The sequence below is a fragment of the Marmota flaviventris genome, chromosome 8 (genome assembly GCF_047511675.1).
Source record: "Marmota flaviventris isolate mMarFla1 chromosome 8, mMarFla1.hap1, whole genome shotgun sequence".
In the NCBI taxonomy this organism is placed as follows: domain Eukaryota; kingdom Metazoa; phylum Chordata; class Mammalia; order Rodentia; family Sciuridae; genus Marmota; species Marmota flaviventris.
The window spans coordinates 41,613,087-41,632,760 of NC_092505.1; the positions used below are offsets into that span (position 1 = coordinate 41,613,087).

At 45.3% G+C, this 19,674-nt stretch overlaps 1 protein-coding gene across 1 annotated transcript in view; it reads right to left on the reverse strand.

Moving 5' to 3' along the window:
- Positions 1 to 6,726: 6,726 nt before the first annotated feature.
- Positions 6,727 to 19,674, reverse strand: part of C8H3orf70 (chromosome 8 C3orf70 homolog) — an 81,356-nt gene continuing 68,408 nt past the window's right edge. Inside the window, exon 2 of the mRNA XM_027951562.2 lies at positions 6,727 to 11,486. Coding sequence (XP_027807363.1) covers positions 10,930 to 11,486 — 557 coding nt within the window. The 3' untranslated portion in view covers positions 6,727 to 10,929. The remainder of the gene's footprint in view (positions 11,487 to 19,674) is intronic.

Sequence of the window (19,674 nt, forward strand, 5' to 3'; positions counted from 1 at the left end):
ACCCTGGGAAGGGCCAGCAAGTGAGGAATGGGCTGATCTTGCCATGAGAAGACACCTCAATCCCTGGAGGGCTTTCCCCAGCTCCAGGGGTGTCTTGCGCAAATTCTTTCAGGCAGCTAGTTTCCCAGCCCTATGAGCACTGTGACATCCTGAAAGATGCTGACCTTTGTCCTCATGCAAGTGTAGACACATCCACAGTAAGGGAAGGGGAGGGCAATTGGCTTGAGCAAATGACTGGCACATCTCCTCTGTGTTTGAAATTTTAAAAAGGTGAAGATGTTGGGATAGCACTGCCCCATGTGGGCTCCAGTAAGAATCAAAAACTGTGCATGGAGCCAGGCAAGGTGGTGCATGCTTGTAATCCCAGCAACTCAGAGGCTGAGGCAGGAGGATCACGAGTTCAAAGCCAGCTGCAGCAACTTAGCAAAGCCCTAAGCAACTCAGCAAGACCCTATCTCTAAATAAAACATTAAAAAAGGACCAGGGATGTGGCTCAGTGGTTAAACACCCCTGGGTTCAATCCCTGGTACCAAAAAAAAAAAGAAATTGTGTTTGGATTCTGGCCCATGGTCAGCCAGTGCCTGTCATTAGTTGTTTCCTGAGTGCTGGCCACATGCCAGGCGTCATCACCTGCAGTGGGGAGAAGCAGGTCAGATGAGGTCTCCCCTCTTAAGGAAGGGGAGGTCTAAGTGCAGCAGGGGAGCAGAGAAAGGGCCCCAGCCTGTGCAGATCCTTGTCTTTTAATTCTGACCCAACCACCTTTTTTCTGGTAAGTTCTGTTAGTCACCATTCCACAGAAATCACAGCATATCCCTGCAGAAATTGAGCAGCAGCTTAAAATATTGGAGTCAGTGAATTGCAGAATCTGACAAAGCTCAGGGCTTAGTGGTGCCAGCCTCCGCCACCCAGCTACAAGCACCACATGGCAGGGGGGAACAGTGGGGTGGGGGACAATCAAGCCAGGGGTCCAGGTTGTGGAGGGACAGGAAGCATTCTTGGTCCAGGTAGGTCCTCAGGCCAGAGCTGTGTACCCAGGGCAGGCTCCCAGAGTGTAGCCAGGCCCTGCTCACCTTGGCCAGCACCTGGAAGCCCAGCTAGACAGCAAGAGTCAGGGACATTAAAGGCTTCTAGGAGGAGGTCGATGTCCCTGTGGACATGAATGGAGGAAGGACAGCAAGCTTAGCAGAGCCCATCAGCGGGGTGCCTGGAGGATCCCGGAGCCCTGCATCTGCCCCTTCCTCCTCTTGTCTGCTCTTTAGAAGAGGCAGAGTGGACCACTGGGGACAGCCCTGGGCTTCCAGTCAGGAGCATGGCTTCCAGGCCCAGCCCTACCCTGCCCCTGACCTGTGTGAGCCAAGGAAGGCTGCTGGACGCTTAGAAAATCTCCACCCACAGCAAAGGTCCCAGTGACACACACAAAGGTCACATGTGACCAAAACAGCCTGCTGTGGGAAGGGTGGGGAAAGGAGTTTGTGGAAACGAAAAGCCGGCTGGGGCCTCATCAATGATGAATGCTCCAGTGAATGAATAATTCAGAGCGTTGGGATCCTTTTGGAAGCAGTGTATTTCCACTCGGCTCTGCCTGCTCAGGATCGTTTCCCAGAGATGCAGCTGCAGAATCAGATGCCTGGGCCCAGAGAGCAGCGAAGGCCCCCCCCGGGGACTCTTCCACGCAGGCCGGGGGGACTCCACAGGCCTTGGGGAGTCTGAGCACCCCTGAGCTCTGTGGAAGCCCCAGCTCAGATGTGCTCCCCACATTCTACATCCCAGTGGCCCCTCCTCCCCAGGGCATCCAGGGCCATCCTTCTGCCCCGAGCTTCCTCCACACACTCACCCTCTATGAAGCTATCTTTGGGTCCCGAGGAAAATGGCCGTGGGGTTCTCACCTTGTCCACATGTTCCAGGGGACACCCCACACCTGACCCTGCCCACCACTGAGGTGGATTTTGTTTGGTGCACCCCGTGTCCTCCCAGGCACAGTGAAGTTGTTCACTGGGTGACAAGTACATGTCGAGGTCTGCTGGAAACAGGTATCACCATCTTTTCTTCGAAGTCACTGTCTTTTTCAAGTAAACTTTCTGAATTAGAGATGTTCACAAGCCATGGTGTGACTGGACTCACTGTGAACACACTTGTATGACCAGCATCAGATCAATCACCTAGAAATGACCAGTACTCCAGATATCCTCTGTGTCCTGAATTCTAACAGCATAGTTTTGCATGTTTTGAGCTTCATACCAATGGAATTAAACTCCATATGCTTTTTTAGAAATATCTTCTTTCCTTCAACATTGTTTGAGGTGTCCCATGTTGTATGTTCTCATTGTTGAGCTGTGATGGACCACAGTCCATCTGTTCTTTTGTTAATGGGCATTTGGGTTACATCCAATGATGGCCTATTGCCATTTTTGTTCCTGTCTTCTGTGAACACATACATACATTTCTTTTAGGTATAAACTTGGGAGTGGTTTTGTAGGGGAAGGGGGAGACATGTTTAATGCCTTTTTGAATGCCCGCATGAATGAGTGTCTACTGCTTCAGAGGACGGGCACGACGGGCGATGGTTCACACCCCACCTCCCTCCAAGTACTTTCCTGAGTTTGGCTTTAAGTATAAGACCCCATCATTTGCCTGCTACACTACCTCAGCTAGCACAGAGGTGGCTTCAGAACCTGGCAGGATCTGCTGTTAGGGTGCTGGGTGGGTATGGGCCACCTGATAAGGGCAGGGGAGGGGGTGGTCTTGGCTTCACACTGAGCCACTTCTACACAATCAAGAAGCCAACAGTGGCACCCCCATTGCTGACACCTGTTCCCTCAGAACTCTGCATTATACCCATGTCAAAGGTCAGGAGTTGGTCCAAACAGTCTTGGGAGACCATACCTCAACCTCCAGAATCTCAAACTCTGGAACCCAGTCTTTCCTCTTCTCTTTGAAAGAATGAGCTGCCCGTCACCCTTCAACATCCCATAACCCACTCTCTCCTCTACCCGAGATGTGACTTCCATCCAACCAGTGCCCACTGTCACGTTTGCCATCACTGATCTCTTCATGACCCCACTAGTCCCTCTGTGAGTAGCTGGTCTGAGGCAGACACCATGGGCCCAGATATAGGAAACAGGAACCGGGACAGCTCCAGGAATTCATGGCCTCTCTACAGTTCTTAGATATGTTGGTTATGGGGAGAGACTGAATTCTCATGGGATAGAACGGACCCCTTTGGGGTCCCTAGTAATCTGAAGGGACCTCAGTAAGTTCTATCTGGACACACTGATCATGTGCTGACCTCTCATTGACTTGTCCAGAGATACCCATCGCTGGCCTCATTCACCCAGGGCCCCACAGGTTCCTTGGGAAACCCATGCAGCATCTAAATCATTGCTGGAGTCACCTTGTTATTCCAGATTCCCAGGTCTAACAGATGTATCCCCCGGGCAGATCACACCCAGGCCTCAGTGACAGTGCTCTCCAGACACCATGGGGCCCCTTCTGGCCTTTTCAAGGGTTTCTGAGCTGCAGGCCTCCTAGAGTAGCCCTGCTGATAGACTGGGATGACTTTTCCAGGTCTTTCTGCAGACAAAGGGTGCTGCCTACATTTGCTCTGTGGTTTTGGGCATCAGTTTACATGGGCAGCTTGTAAACACGAGGGTAGAAACTCAGCTCTTTGTTTACTGCACAGGGCTGCTTGTGGCAGAGAGATGCCCACCAGGATGACCAAACACAGCCTGCAGCTGCCTGGCTCAGGAGGTGAGCCCAAGGGGGATGGGGGTGATGCTGGGGAGAGTCATCACTGAGGGAAGGAGCTGATATCACAGACCCCATTGGGGCAGGAGGAGGCGGGAGCAGCTGACTCCTATATAGTGCCAACCTCCGAGCCCAATAACCAAGATGAGTTCTTAAATCCTGGGACCAGGCCCGACCACAAGACAGAGTCTGGGTCTCAGGTACCAGACTCGGGTAGAGATCAAGCCATGCTGGCACAAAGCCAGAGCCACCTGACAACCACTCAGGTCACTGAGAGAGCAGCAGACAGCTTGAGAGAGGCTCCTATACTTGCCTCCACGGCCAGGGCTGGCCTCCATCTGGATGGGCAGGCTGTGAGGCCTTGGCCGCAGCTAAGGGCGGGAGAGAGCCAGTGAGGGAAGGCCAGGGCAGGACGGGCCTGACCACAGGAGAGGTCCACAGGCTAGACTGAAATCAGCTGGACTTGGGGTTCTGGCTTTGTTACTTACCTGCCGTGGGACCATCGTGGATTGTTGAGGGCCACAGCTGAGTTGGGATGACCCATGGCATTTTTGCCAGAATGGAATGGTTGAGAGGTGATGCCAGCAAGCCATTGAGATGATGATGGTTATGTTAAGCTGTGTACAATTGTATATTAGACCCCTGCTGTCTGCCTCGGCCTGCTACTTTGGAGTTCTCGCAGGGATTCCTGGGGAGTCTGAGTTGGTTGGGGAAGTGCCGGAGGAGGGATTTCTGGTTGGTGTGTGGTGTGGAGAAGGCCGCGTATGTGGCGTTCGCGGGAGTGCGGCAAATAAAGGAGTTCCTGTTTTGAACCTACAAGGCTGTGTGGCGGCTTGGTTATTTTGTGCCCAGCCAGACTGCGGCAGTGAATCCAACTTAAACTTGGCTGCTTCAGCTATAAACTGTCAATCATCCCTGCCCATCACCTCACAGTTGCTAGATATGGCACAGACACTGCCATCTGGGGAAACCCTTCCTGAACTGTAGGTCCCTTTTTGTGTGCTGTGCTGCTCCATTGATTCACAGGGCTGTGTGTTTCGTCATCATCTTGAGGGGGAGCTCCAGATCTCTGCCTAGACAATCATCTGGGGTTCTGGATCAGGTGCTAGGCGAGGTGGCAGTCAGGGCTAAGATGTTCCCCTGAGCTCAGGCTTTCTGACCTGCCATCTCCAGTTTCACAGGGAGAGGCTCAAGCTGGGAACTGACAGACAGGAAGACCCACCTGGCCCATGAATGTTCCGGCCATGGTTGTGCCACCTGGGATGGGGTCACTCTTTAGGGGAAGCCAGTTAGTTCTAGCTCACATGCTCCCCAGGTCCCCAAAGCCTCTTCAGCAGGTGCACAGTGAGTATGGCCACTGTCTGAACTCCCCACTTCTACCCACGGAGCCAGCAAAATTGGGCTCCACCTGTGTTAGCTGTCCCAGAACTTGTCATCTTCAAGCTAATACCATATTTCTGCTAATATGCATTTTAGAAAATTCAAAAAGCCAATAAGAAAAATGTCATTAATAGCCTTTGCTCTTACTTTTTTTTCACTTGTATACCCACATCTGTCTCCAGAAGCATTACGCCTGACCTCTAATTGCCCCTTCTTGAGCTCTATTGCAGCAGGGCTGAGTCCTGAGGTCCTGCCTTACCTGCTTCATTCAGCACCACTGGGTGGAACAGCAGGGTTAAAGGCATTACCAACTCCCATTGGTTGAACTGTAACGAGGACAAGATGCTAACTTCAAGTTTACTGCAGAACAGAAGTGTGCACAGTCAGCATTTGTAAAAGGCTACAATGAGATGCCTTCCAGAACTTGGCAGTACAATTATGTAGAGCTAAATTAGTAAAATGCACATGCAGTAAATGAAATTAGCCGCCTGCAGGAGTCACTTTAAAAAAACAAGTTATCTTTCATGAAGGCAAAAAGGGATAGCCTACAGTGCTAGTCAGGATATGATTGACATGGAAGACACAATGGCCTAATTTGAGCCTTGAAATATATACAAAAGTGAGCGTGCGTGTGTGTGGGTGTGTGTACACGCTCATGTGCTTCTGTGTTGGGGAGGTCTGCGTGAAGCACAAAAAGGGGGGGTGAAGAAAGAGGAGGGAAGAATGTCAGCCTTTCTCCTTCCTGGGGAATAGCTGTGCTGGATAAGGAGAGCCACCAGGCTGTGGGAAGCCATTTTCTGGGATAGGACCTGCAATGGAGTAATGCAGGCAACGAGCCAAGAGGAATGACTCCTGAGCTGACCTGGGTTCAAATCCAGACTCCCCAGATTGACAAGTGGTACCACTGTGGACGACATGAGCTTTCTTCCTCATCTGTGAAATGGGTGCCCAAATCTGCCCTCCAGGGTGCTGTGATTATGCGCAGAAAGCAGTAAGGTAGCTATTGAGCTATGATTACTAATATTGACAGACACTTATTATTGATGATTTATATGAGTCTCCAGGAAGGCTATTCAATAGAAAGCAGCCCTAACGCTGTTCTCTAGTGTGTCAAATAAAAACGACTGAGCTCCTGGACTTGGGGGTTCCCTGTATCAAGGGCCTTGCACGCAGCAGCCACCCCCACTGTACCCCTACATGAGAACTATCTTACAGGACCCGAGTTAACTGAATACAAAGCCTGTAACTGTGTGTGAAATAAATGCTATTTATGGAGAATACCAAGTTTTATTGGGTAAAACCTAACATAGCTAAAAAAACAAAAAAAAGTCCTTGTTACAAAGACTTCTGAGAGTTGGGAGTAATGACCACAAGCACCTATTGTAGATAACAATATCTACCTGCACTTCATGAAGTTCTGTAAAGTTTAAATGGGACATTAAATGGGCATAAATTGCAGTACACATTCAATATAAATGTCTCACATTTTGAAACTGTGGGTTTTTGTTTCCAGCTCACACTGTGGTTGTCATTTGAATTAGAACTCTCCAATGGGGGGTGGCGGGTGAGGGATGCCACACTCAAAGAGCAGATTTGTTCCGGTACAAAAGAAGAAAAAATCATGTTTATTTCACAAGGCAGTATTTTCCTAAAGTATTACACACAAAAGGAAAGTTGAGTTGTCTTAGGAAAACAATGTAATTTTAGGAAGTTACAGAAGGGTCAACATTGTGCTTAAAACTTTAAAATAGACAAGTTTAAAAAAACAGCACAGTAAGTGAACATCGCCAGGTATGAACAGCCTTAAGCAGCTGGTGTGAACGACACGGAGCCTCCACAGACACCAGCAGCCATGGGCTTCCTGCGGCAGCTGGCTGTCCCATCCGTTGGGGGGATAAGAGCACTGCTTCCTCCTCCAGAAACAGCCCCCACCGACAGGAAGGGGGCCCTTCCCCAGCACAACCGACGCTCAGTTGCCATCGTCATGATTCAATTTTTACATGGTGAATTCGTTTTGAGAAGTGCCCTTGTACTTATGTTCGGATTCAAGGAAAACTGACATCCCTGGAGTGGGTGGCATTGACAAGTGAGTGGGCTCACCTGGCCTCCCCGGCTGCCTCCCCCTCGATGGCAGGGAGGCCACCCACTACTGAAAGCCAAAGCACAACGGGCCACTTCCTTTTAGGTTCATACCTCCTCTAGACAAGGGGGTAGGAAAGAAAATGGGCAAACTGTGTTCCTCCTGTGAAAAGCCAAAACATGATAATAAAATTCTGCAAACAGGATGTGGGAGTAATTAAGAAGAAACAATATAAACATTCCTTTAACTTGTGCTTTTTTTCTTGCCCAGTGGTATCCACACTGCCAAACACATTTGGGTATTTTGACAGCTTCCTCAAGTATCTGGTTACATCCTATTCCCCAAACAGAATTAAATTTGCAAAAGAGTTTGTTATGATCAGTCCCAGAAGGACTGTGACGTTTCAAACAGACCAAGAAGAAGTGGAGATTAAGAAATAAAACTACCACTTCCAAGATACAAACAAATCCTAGATCAAATCAGGAAATAACTACATCGTTTTTATATGACCTTGAACTGCAAGTCTTCCAGAAAAGCAACTCTTTTCCCCATAGGGTTGTCCTCAAATTTTCAATATATACCTTAAGAAATTACAAGGTAAAAAAATACCTGGATTTGACAATAAAGCCTTATTTTTCAGTGTACCAAACAGTTATAACCACAAAAGCAGTTTAATTGCTTTGTCGTTTCTCAGAAAAGTTGTAAGCATATTTGAAATTTAAATTCTGAAATCCTGGTTAGATAAGAAAGCAAAATTCTCCATTTAGTGAAATTAAGCCTCTGCCTTAATAGCCTTCAGACCAACTTGCTAAAAGTGGGAATGGTGCCAGGTTTCCAAAAAGCCCCAAGAAAGCAGTTTATCCACCCACATGACCCAGCCCTGCTCCGAGAGGCCCAAACGATGAAGCCCTCATCTCTCTCTTTTTGTACAAGTATTAATCAAAAGTCTATTTTAACATGACTGTGCTTAATGCCTACACTACATATTGCAGTCTAAGTATTTTCTAAAGTGCCTATAAATATGCTTATGCAAATTAGCAATATAATATCAGGATTACAGAGAAATTCTTTCATATTCTATAGAACAGAAGATACCTAGATTTTAAGTTGAAACTACACATTTTTATATCCTCCTTAGTCGGTTTTAGAATGAAAGAATAAAGAACAATTGCAGTTCAATCATATTTCAGGTTATTAGTATTAACAGTGCTAGGACCAAAGAAATTCTTGTTTGTGCTTATTTAAAAAAGACTTTTTTTGAGATCCAGAAGTATCTGATATTTAGAATCCAAGGGGAACATCTGTAATTCTATAAAACAGTAAGTGAAGCCTAGTGAGTTTTTAATTATAAAGAGACTGTGCAAATGTTTAAAGTGGTTATTAACCATTATCATATCCAAAAATTCCATTAAAATTGTGGCTGATCTAAGTGGCAGTAAAGGAGTTTAAAAAACAGGAACCTGAACAAAGTCATAGATATTACTGATAAAAGGGCCCAACCCTGACACACAGTCAAGCTCCGGGAACGTGGGCATGACCATGTATTTCCATGGCTTTGGGGCCCTGGTTGTTGACTCCAGTGAGTTCACTCTGTGGCTGTGGGCCCAGAATAGAAAACTGAGGGGACCGGGGTAAAGAAGCAGCCCCACTGCCTGTGCCCTTGGGGGGAAAGTCAAGGTGCTCACCCAGGGGCACACCTAGCCCGGGCCCTGGGGTGCCATTAGAACCCTGAGTACACAACAGCTGGTGAGCCCCTTGCAGGCACTGCCTTCATGCCTGCCTTCAGCTGGCCACTCCCTCAAGGGAGGCACCAAGAAGCTCAGGCAGGGCTCATCAGATGTCCCCAGGTCACAGGGCAGCCAGGACAGAGCAGGGAAAGCCCCCCAGGCCCAACCCACCCTGGCAGTTCCTGGAGCAAGCTGCAGTACTACCTTCTCAGGTTCTCATTTTGAGTTCCACATTTCAATAAGTGGAAACCTCATGCTGCATCCTCGTCCAACACGCAAAGTTTTAACTAATGCTGGTTTCCAAGGAAGATGCATGCTCTGCCTTCAACCTGCCTTACGGCTGTTTGGGGCACCTAAACCTAACAAAAATCTAGTAAATCACTTGAACTACACATACAACTAGGAAAGCAGATTCTTTCTCAAGTAGTTTGTAAAGGATACCAAGTGGAGGATTTGGGGAAGAATACGGCTTCTTCTTTCCTAAAACACTTAACAAGACACAGGAGAGATGTGGACAGAGCACAGGACAGTGCCACAGGAGCACACTCCCAGAGAGCGGAGATGAAGAGTCATTTCTCTCTCTGCAGCACTGATGGTTCTCATCTCATTAGGCAATACTTGAAAGTTCCTGGATTCTTAACTATGCCTCACAGAAAATTTGGAGAAATGGCAGATAACCAACTCATGAGAATAGTTGGTATAAAATGGAGATTAGGAATAGAATTCTGAAGAGAGCTAAGAATTATTCACTATTTTGTGTGTGAAAGAAGAGAACATATACAATGGACTATAAATATTAGTGTAGTAAATGAATATTACACAAAATATTTTCTCCTGACTCAGCAGTGAACTATTTCAACTGCTTTTGCATTTGCATAAAAAAATCCATGCATCATACTGAATTCTAATTCATTTCTCACCTAAGCCATTCTAATGCTTCATACAACCAAATGAAGCAGAATTAATCAAACCTATTAGATTCATTCCTAATCCCTAAAGGACTTCTGTCTTTTAGCATTTCCATGCTAACTAAAACTATTGGTTTCTTTTTCCTTAAGATGTCAGATGTGGCTGCCTCCTAAATACAATACCTAAATAACTTCCTAAGCGTTTTCCTTAGTTTTGAAGAACGATTAAAGAAAGCAGGCAGATGCTGGAGAACCCCCACGGCCAGCTCAAATGCTGTAGCACCGTCCCCAAGCCACGTCCACCTCTCCCTTCTCCTGCATTCCCAGAGCACTGGATACCGCTAGCTACTGGTATTGAGTCCCCTACTGGGATGTGGGCCCTTCAAGGGAGAAATCAGGTCGTCTTCATTCTGTATCCCCACAGCCCCCGCAGCATGTTAAGTGCTCAGCTAAAGTTGGAGTGACCATGAAACTGTTGAGGTCATCTCTTCTCACATGAAGGTCTAGCTGAGCCCCAGTCGTGATGGGTTGTGCAAACGCTGCCCATTACCGGGGCCAAGCTGTCTCCAAGTGGAGGTGGCTCTGGTCCAGACCCAGTACAGATGGTGGGGAGCAGGGTAAAGGGGAGGAACGGCATCAACCACTGGGTACTCTGTCCCCCCGGGGAGCTGCTTGCCATGGGACTAGCAGGACAGGGGTGCCGTGAGCATGCCACAGGATGCCAAGAGTCTTTCTGCAAAGGACTGGCTATTAGAAAAATACTGTCGCCATCACTCTAGGGAGCTCCTCCGCTTGATCCATGATACTCTGTGGTCATCGTTTCACTGCTTTCACAGTTCCCAGTGAAATTAAGGCTGGGTCACAATCCATGACACCAGATGCTACATAGAAAGTAAGTCGAGATACAAAAGAAAACCGTTTGTAATAAAAAGAACGTCTTGGTTAAAAGACTAATTTAAGAGTGACACTAATCAGCAGACCACTGAACTGCTATGGTTGGTGGGGAGGGGTAGAAAATATCAACAGCATTGGAAAAGGGTCCATCAGACCAAAGTACAAAAGCTCAGTGTGGGTCCGAGGGCGCCTGGACTCACACGGTGGTCTCTATTGTTTCAATCACTTCCAGGTCAGACTGCGACGGGGAGAGCAGGGTGCACTCATCCGGCTCCCAGCTGCTCTCTGGACTGTAATCTTCCTCTGAACTCAGTTCTGCTCCTTCTTCTGTGTCCTCATCACATGACTCCACATAGTGAGCCCCAATCGCATTGATCCCAGAGTCCTCAGAACTTGAGGGAGAAGAGCAGTGATCTATTTTTGGCGTATTGCTCTCTTTTGAAATTAAGGCATCGTGTGCAGAGACCTCCTCGGGGCTCATCTTGTGGGAATGTGGCGCCGGCTGCTTCTGCACGTAGCACATCTTCCCGTTGATGCATTTAACCTGATAGTTGTCGATGAAGAGGTCTGAAATCATACAGTACCTGGGGGAGTCTGGGGGAAGGGGAGGCTGGAAGACAGATGCGAATTTCAAAAAGTGTTCGGTGAGCGAGACTGAGATCTGAATGGTGTTTGTGGGTTCCCGAGGCCTGGCAGGAATCTCAGTGCTTGGCAGCTGTTCCACAGGGGTCATGGGCTGGTATACGTATTTGCCTGTGGGACACAAAGGAGAGGGTTGAAATCTAAGAGCATGGCACAAACTGTATTAACATAGTGATAATGGTTTCTTTCTGAGGACTCAAGAACATTCTTAAAAATATGGAACATCTAGAAATGAACTGGTAATGAAATCACTGAACACTGCTGTAATCAAAATAGAGCATGGTGTCAGGCATGGTGGTGTACACCTGTGATCCCAGCAACTCTGGAGGCTGGTGTGTGTGTGTGTGTGTGTGTGTGTGTGCGCGCATGCGCGCGCGCGTGTGCCACAAGTTCAAGTCCAGCCTCAGCAACTTAGTGAGGCCCTGTCTCAAAATAAAAAGGCCTGCGTGTGCAGTAGAGTGGTAGAGTGCCCCTAGGTTCAATCCCCTGTACTGCACAAAGGAAAAAGAATTATGGGATGTTCACTCCCTAGGCTTCCACGCTGATTTGTTGGTTTGGTTTGGTTTGGTTGGTGGTGTGAGTGAATGAACCCAGAGCCCTGCACATGGGGAGCACATGCTATAACACTGAACTATAACCTCAACCCCTAGTCTTCCATGTTTGAAGCAGAACACACACACACTTAATAACTAATGGCCTACTGGACTGTTCTGACCTCCATGATGGGTAAGGACTAATGATCTCTCTAGAGACAAAGTGTATCAAGGTGCTCTCCCTGACACCAATGTCACTGGCACTTGCAGCCTGAGCCAAGCAGAAGTACAGGCACAGGAGGGGGCCACCTGGAGGGTGTTTCCAGAAGCCAAGCAGCTCACTTCCTGAATTTCCCCTCTGCTGCCAGCCCTCGACCAACACTTCTCACAGTTAACATGGATGTGAGACCTAAAGGGACTGGCCCAATAAGTCCCTTTTCTCAGTCTCTTTATTCCACATTTAACAAAGTCTCCCATGTGCCAAGTGCTAAGGAGATAGAGATGAAAAATACCCAGTCTATAAGTCTTAGCTTTTTATTTTGAAATCATTAAAAGTCATCAGTGGATAACCCCATCCCAAATCCAGAGACAGTAACCACAACCTTGGGCATCATCTTGGGTCTTTCCCAGTTTAGATGAAGGGTTATCAGTCCATCCATGTCATATCCATCCTGCACATATTTGGGTTGTTTTGTTTTCATACCAGGGATTGAACTCAAGGATGCTTAGCCACTGAGCCTCACTTCTAGCCCTTTGAGACTCTGTCATTAAGTTGCTCAGAGCCTCAGCTGCTGAGGCTGGCTTCAAACATTTCTGCCCATATTGTGACACAGCTTTTTAACCTTAGTACTACTGGCATTCCTGACCAGATAATTCTTTGTTGCAGGTTCTATCCTTGCACTATATGGTGTTCAGCAGCATCCCTGGTCTCTACCCACTCAGTAGATGCCAACAGTGGATCCTTCCCAAGCAAGAATACCACATGTGGCCAGACCTTGTCCAATACCCCCTATGACTGGTCACCTCACTCCCAGACAAGAATCACTCATGGTATCCTCATAAAGCATCTTTTTAATAGGCAAACCACTAATTATGTGTGTCACGTGGCCTTGTTTAAGTTCTTGGTCAGACTGAAAATCTTTGCATGGAATCACCTTTTGAAATGAAAATGGTCTTAGGAGTTTGTTTTGATTTGGTTTTGGTTCTGTGGATGGAACTCAGGGGCACTCAACCACTAAACCACATCCCTGGCCCTATTTTGTATTTTATTTAGAGACGGGGTCTCACTGAGTTGCTTAGCCCCTTGCTTTTTGCTAAGGCTGGCCTCAGCCTGTAGCTGGTATTACAGGCGTGCCCCAGGCTAGGTTTTTTTCTAACATTAATTAAGCCATAGAAGAATGGCAACTTCAGATCAGAAATGTGGTGGTATCCATGCCACAGGTAATCTATTAAAATCAACCCCCCTGGCTTATATTTTTTGTTTCTTGACTCCTGTATAAAAAAAAAAAGTACCCTAGATGCCCCAATTTCTTTGTAACTAACTTACTCTAAAAATATCTTCATCTTTAAGCATGGAAAAGGCATGTTTAAAATCATTACACCTTTGGGCTCCCAAGGTCAGCTTCAAAACCTGGACAAATATCACTCAAACTCTATGGTCTGATAAAAATATAAGTTAGAAGAACCTGGTCACACCTGCCTGGGAACTCTGTTTAAAATACACCAGGTATCTCCATTTCTCTGTATCGGTAAAAGAAGGCGTTACTGTTTGCCAGACAGAGTGAAAGGTCAGCTCTAACAGCTGGCACAGAAGGACCCCTGCCTCTGGACACTGCGGAGAGGAAGGAGGCGGACCTTCAGGCCTTCTTGCAGATTCTCCAGTTAGAGGTGTGTATGGGGACAGGACGGAAGAGAGAAGAGATGTGGGACTACCCTCTCCTGCCTGCAGAGTGTTGATCCACATGACTGGAATTGACTGGAATGCAGGTTTGGTTTCCTCGACTCTGGGCCAGAGGTTCTGGGGCTTTGAGGCTGTGGCTGGCTCAGTGGACAGATGCTTGCCCCAGAAAGCTGATTAAGTTCATTCCACCTAAGTGACTTCTGGCTTAGCTATCTTGTCACAGCCCTAGAGGACATTGGCAGAGCATTCCTGCCTTTCATAACCCTCCTCAGACCCTGAAGGAACAAGGCTGCATTTAGTCCAGAGATGGAGGCGGTGAGGCCTGGCCTTGGGCCTTCCCAACCTCCTTCTGCTGTTCTGGCCGAGTCCCCCGCGCCCTTCTTTTCTTTTCCCTCTATTGCGCTTCTTCATACTTTGGTCTTTCTCCTCTCGGTTTTTCTTCTTTCTCAGTCCCCTCTCCCCCAAAGCTCTTTTTTTCTGTTATGAGGTATAGTGCTATGGGCTGAATGTTGTGCCCCCTGCCCCCCAATTTCAAATGCTGACATTCCCTGTTCCCAGTGTGATGGGAGTGGAGGTGGGGCCTTTAGAGGCCAGCGGGTTTAGATGAGGGCCAGAGGGTAAAGCCCGCATGACGAATCAGAGGCCCTTATAACAAGAGGAAGAGACCAGAGCTCCCCCAGCTTTCCCCTGGTGCCAATTCAGGATCTGCAAGCCAGGACCTGCGCCTCGCTGGACACTGAACCTGCCAGACTCTTGATCTTGGACTTCCCAGCTTCCAGGCTGTGAGGGAAAAAGTGCTGATAAAGTTACCTAATCTATAGCACTTCATTACAGCAGTCTGAAGTGACCACGACAGGTAGTAAAGGAAAGAGAAATGCAACTGGGAAAGGAAGGCGTGCCCTGCACTGCAGACTCCATTCCTTGTGTAAGGGACGTCTGTTAAATATGCTTATTCAGCTAGGGTGACAGCCATGACCTGAGGTACAGATGCAAAGAAGATGAAAGAGAAGTAAAGAACAGTAGAGACCATGTGGGAAATAAAGTCTGGTAACCACTTTTCCTGTATAAGCTAATCATGTGTTTGATTTGCTTATGTGCACATTGAAGGATAAAAACAAAATAGGATTGGGGACATAGCTCAGTTGTAGAGCACTTGCCTAGCATGAATGGGGCCCTGGGTTCCATCCCCAGCAGTGACAAAAAAAAAAAACAAAAAACCACCACCACCTCACATCAAGGGTTTAGTTTTCTACAGTGTAGAGGGGTTAATATTTTGTTCACTCCCCTCAAAACTTCTGCCCCTGTGGTACACCCTGTGGTACACCACATGTTCACAACTATTATTGTTGCAAGTGAAGTGTTACAAATTATCAGGGATTCAATTCTGTCCATCCTACTGTACTTGAGAAGAGTAAAATGAACTAACACAGTTCAATAGTAAGGACCAAAACAAAAGAGTTTCTGGACATTTAGTCAGGAAATTCAATAACCATACTCTAAACAGCATTCTTAATTAAGAGTTTATTATGTTATTTAAAGAATAGATGAATGAGAACTTTTAAAACTTAAACATCTAAACAGTAAAGATAATCAGAATCCAGCCTTCAAGAAAATAAAAGGAGAGTAAAAAAATCCATAGACTGTTTATGCTCCAGAAATTCCATCTCTGGGCATATATTCAAAAGAAATTAAAGCAGGGTCTCAAAGAGGTATTTGCTCATCGTAGTATTATTTACAATTCACCAAAGGGTGAATGCAACCCAAGTACATCCAACAGGTGAACAGGATATACACACACATATAAAACAGAATATTATTCTACCTTTAAATGGAAGGAAATTCTAACACATGACACAACATGGATGAATCCTGAGGAAAATTATGCTAAGTGAAATAAGCCACAGCAAATAAATACTGTATGACTCCACTTTCTGAGGTTCCCAGAGTTGTCAAATTCATAAAGTCAGACGGTCAATGGTCAATGCTGTTTTCCAGGGCTGGGGCATAAGAAGCATGGGGAGTTGTTTAATGGGTGTTTTCAGTTTGCAAGACAAAGAACTGTGGAGATGGACAGCTGTGACGAGGTACCTCTGAACTGTGTACACTGAAAAATGGTCAAGATGGCAAATACACATACTTACCACAATTTTAAAACTTTTAACAAATTAACTCAGTATATTCATAGACTGTGGGAAGAAACTGAATATAGAAAAAAATTCTTACACTAATGAGATGAACAATCCAATTAAAAAATAAAAAGGGGGTGTGGCTCCCCCTTAGAGCAGCAAGAGGGCTCTTTTGGTGATGGAAAAGTTCTTTATCTCGGCTGTTTTGATGCTAATACCCGGCTGTCACACTGCACTACTGTTTTGTAACTTACTTACCAATGGGGGAAATTGGATAAAGGGGACAAGGAAACACTATTTTTCACAAAACTGTACATGAATCTATAAATTTTTCAAAATAAAAAACAAACAATAGAAGGAAAAAAACACCACAGAACTCATGTTGTAACACCCTTTTCCACCAGTGCATTGTATCAGGAGGTGCAGTCGATACACCCCATTGCAGGTTATGTAATGCTTGACCTGGTATCTAGGTTTCTCCATTACAAAGTTCGTTTTTCTCTTTGTAAGAGATATTTTGAAACTATAAAAATATCCCATCATGCTTTCACCCAGTAACTTTAGCAAGCACAGGTGGATCCTGCCTGCAATCATTATTATAATGGTGGTGGCCACCATCATTAAAATGGTGTTTCTATTTCCGTAATTCCTTCTGTATTTAATAATTAGAATTCTACATAAGCACTAACAGCTGCTCCTTCTCCATTTATTCAATTATTTATGTAAGCACAGACTCATAGATGTTTTATTCCATGAATTTGCTACTCATTACTCTCATTTATTTTGTTGCTCAAATCATGCCAGATTTTGCTCTTGGGAGCTTGTTACAGTTTGGATCTTGAATGCCCCCAAAAGGTTATGTGTTGAGGGCTTGGTTCCTGGCCTGTGGCACTATTGGGAGATGGGGCCTAGTGGAAGGTCATGGGGACATGCCTTTCGAGGAATATGGGGACCCTGAATCCTTCCTCTCTCTTTGCTTTCTAGCTGCCAGGAGGTGAGCAGCTCTGTCCCGCCATGGGCTCCCCACCATGACATTCTGCTTCACCACAGGCCCCAAAGCAACATAACCAACCAACCATGGACTCCAATCTCTGAAACTGAAGCAGCAACTCCTCCCCAAGATGCTCCTTCTCATCTCTGCTAATAGCTGCAACCTGCTAGTTTCTGCTTCTGTAATCATGCTTGCTCAGCAGCCACGGCAGGAACCAGAGCTGCCTGGAGAAAGGGGGAGACATCAAGATTACCTGCATAGCAAAGTCCTGAAACCCAGAAATCTGTTCTGTATAAAAGATACCAAGAACAAAGGGCTGTGCTCAGCTTTCTGAAAGGACTCCGCTGAGCCTGCACCAGTGCAGAATAATCCTTGCTCTCCTACATCTCCAAGGGCTGCTTGTCTCTTTCCAGGGCCATAATTTTCCATATTTTTCTGTATTTTCCATAACAATACTACAGACACAATAAACCTTTTCTCCTTTCAGTTAATTATCTCAGGTTTTTTTCTCCCAGTGATGGAAAGCTGACTGACACAGAGCTCCTTCAAAATAGCACCTATGTCCTTTCAACATGCCCCCATTGTGGTGTGAAGACAGTACTGGCTTATTTGTACTCTTCCTGCCCTAATCTGAGAATCAGCTTTTTCTTAAGAGCTCTAGTCCTCTTTATTAATAACTTGTTCTTAAGTTTGTTCTCAAAATATTCCTAAGAAGTGGAATCTCAGCTATTCAAATCACTCACAGAGCTCATACATAGGAGAAGAACATTACACCTCATTGCACTATTTAATACCCATTTCACAAATAAATAAAAAATGAATTTGTGAAGGTTTTGTTGTTTTGTATATATTTTTCTTCATCTGATGCAGGGTCTTGCTAAGTTGCCCAGGCTGGCCTCATGATCCTCCCACCTCAGCCTCCCAAGTAGCTGGAATTAATGGGCGTTCACCCCCTCAGCTGGCTATGTGAAGTTTATTTTTATCTCAATCTTTTCAAAGGGAGCTGAACCCCTATCTCTTATCATATACAAAAATTAACTCAAAATGTATCAAAGACTTTAAAAAGATCTGAAAACTAATGAAACTACTAGAAGAAAACAGAAGAAACACTTTAGGACATTGGTCTAGAAAAAGAAGACACAAGCAAAAATTGGCAAATGGGCTTATATCAGATTAAAAAGCTTCTGCACAGCAAAGGAAACAAGAAAGTGAAGAGACAACCTACAGATGAGAGAAAATATATGCAAACTATTCAAGGGATTAATATTCAGAAGATGTAAGGAACTCAACAGCAAAAAAATCCAATTAAAAAATGGATATGACCTGAAGAGATGTAAGTGACCAATAAGTATATGAAAAAAAAATGCTTGATGTGCCTAATCATCAGGAAAATGGAAATCAAAACCATAACGAGAAAGGCCATTATCAAAAAGTGCTGGTGCACATGAAGAGAAAGGGAAACTTTCATACTCTGTTGGTGGGAGTGAAATTAGTACAGCTGTTATGAAAAGTAGTATAAAGGCTCCTCAAAAACTAGAAATAAGGATCGGATATATAGCTCAGTGGTAAAGCACTTGCCTAATGAGACCCAGGGTCCAACTTCCAGTATGGAGGGAAAAAAAAGAACAAAACTAGGAATCTATCAATCATATGATCCAGCAATCTCACCACTAAGTGTATATACATCTCCAAAAGAAAGGTAATCAGTAATCAAAGAGACATCTGCATTTGCATGTTTACTGTAGTACTATTCTCAATAGCCAAGATACAAAATCAACCTAATAGCCATAAAAATAACACAGTATATATACACAATGAAATATTATTGAGCCATAAAAAGAAGGAAATACTGTCATTTGCATGTACCTGAATGGAACTGGAAGACATGTTAAGTAAGGCACAGAAAGACAAAAACTGCATGGTCTCAATTATATATGGAAGCTAAAAAGTGGATCTTATAGAAGTAGAGAATAAAACAGAATACTGTGGAACCAGAGGCTGGGCAGGGTTAAGGGAGGGGGGGATGGAAGGAAGAGGGTTAATGAGTACAGGTGGATAGAAGGAATACCCTAATTTTCTATAGCACAGTAACATAAGCATGGATGACAGCTATCTCAAAATAGCTAGGAAAGAGGATTCTGGAGGTTCTCAACACAAAGAAATGATAAGTGTCTGAGATGACAGATATGCCAGTTACCCTGCTCTGAGCACATTGTGTAGATATACTGAAATGTCATGCTGAATCTCAAATACAATTACTTTGCTGATCAGAAATTAAAATATACTTTAAAAAACACCAGCAAACAAAAAATTTGTTAAATTTTTAAAGGAGCCAAAGTCACTTTCTAAATAATAAAGCTGATTAAACAACATGACTAAGATCACAAAAAACTGTGATTGATCACTAAAAAATAAATTTCAGACATTTTTCTTTACAGGAAACCTGGTTTAACCCATTCAGTTGTCTCAAACGAAAGCCAATCAAAGCCATAACATAGGTAACTTCCACTATTAAAGTATTGATTCATAATAGTCCTGATTTTTTCCCCATTTGTGTTTGGTAATAATATATAGTACTCACTCTTCTCCCAATGCCTCAATGAGACACTAAAGATTTTTTCTTAGAAAAAATAGGAAGGTTATTATTACATTCTCAAGCTCATACATTAACACAGGAGTCAGTTCTAGGACTCAGTCCTTGGAAGACACCATTTGCAAACACACACCTACGTCTAGATGACACTGTTGT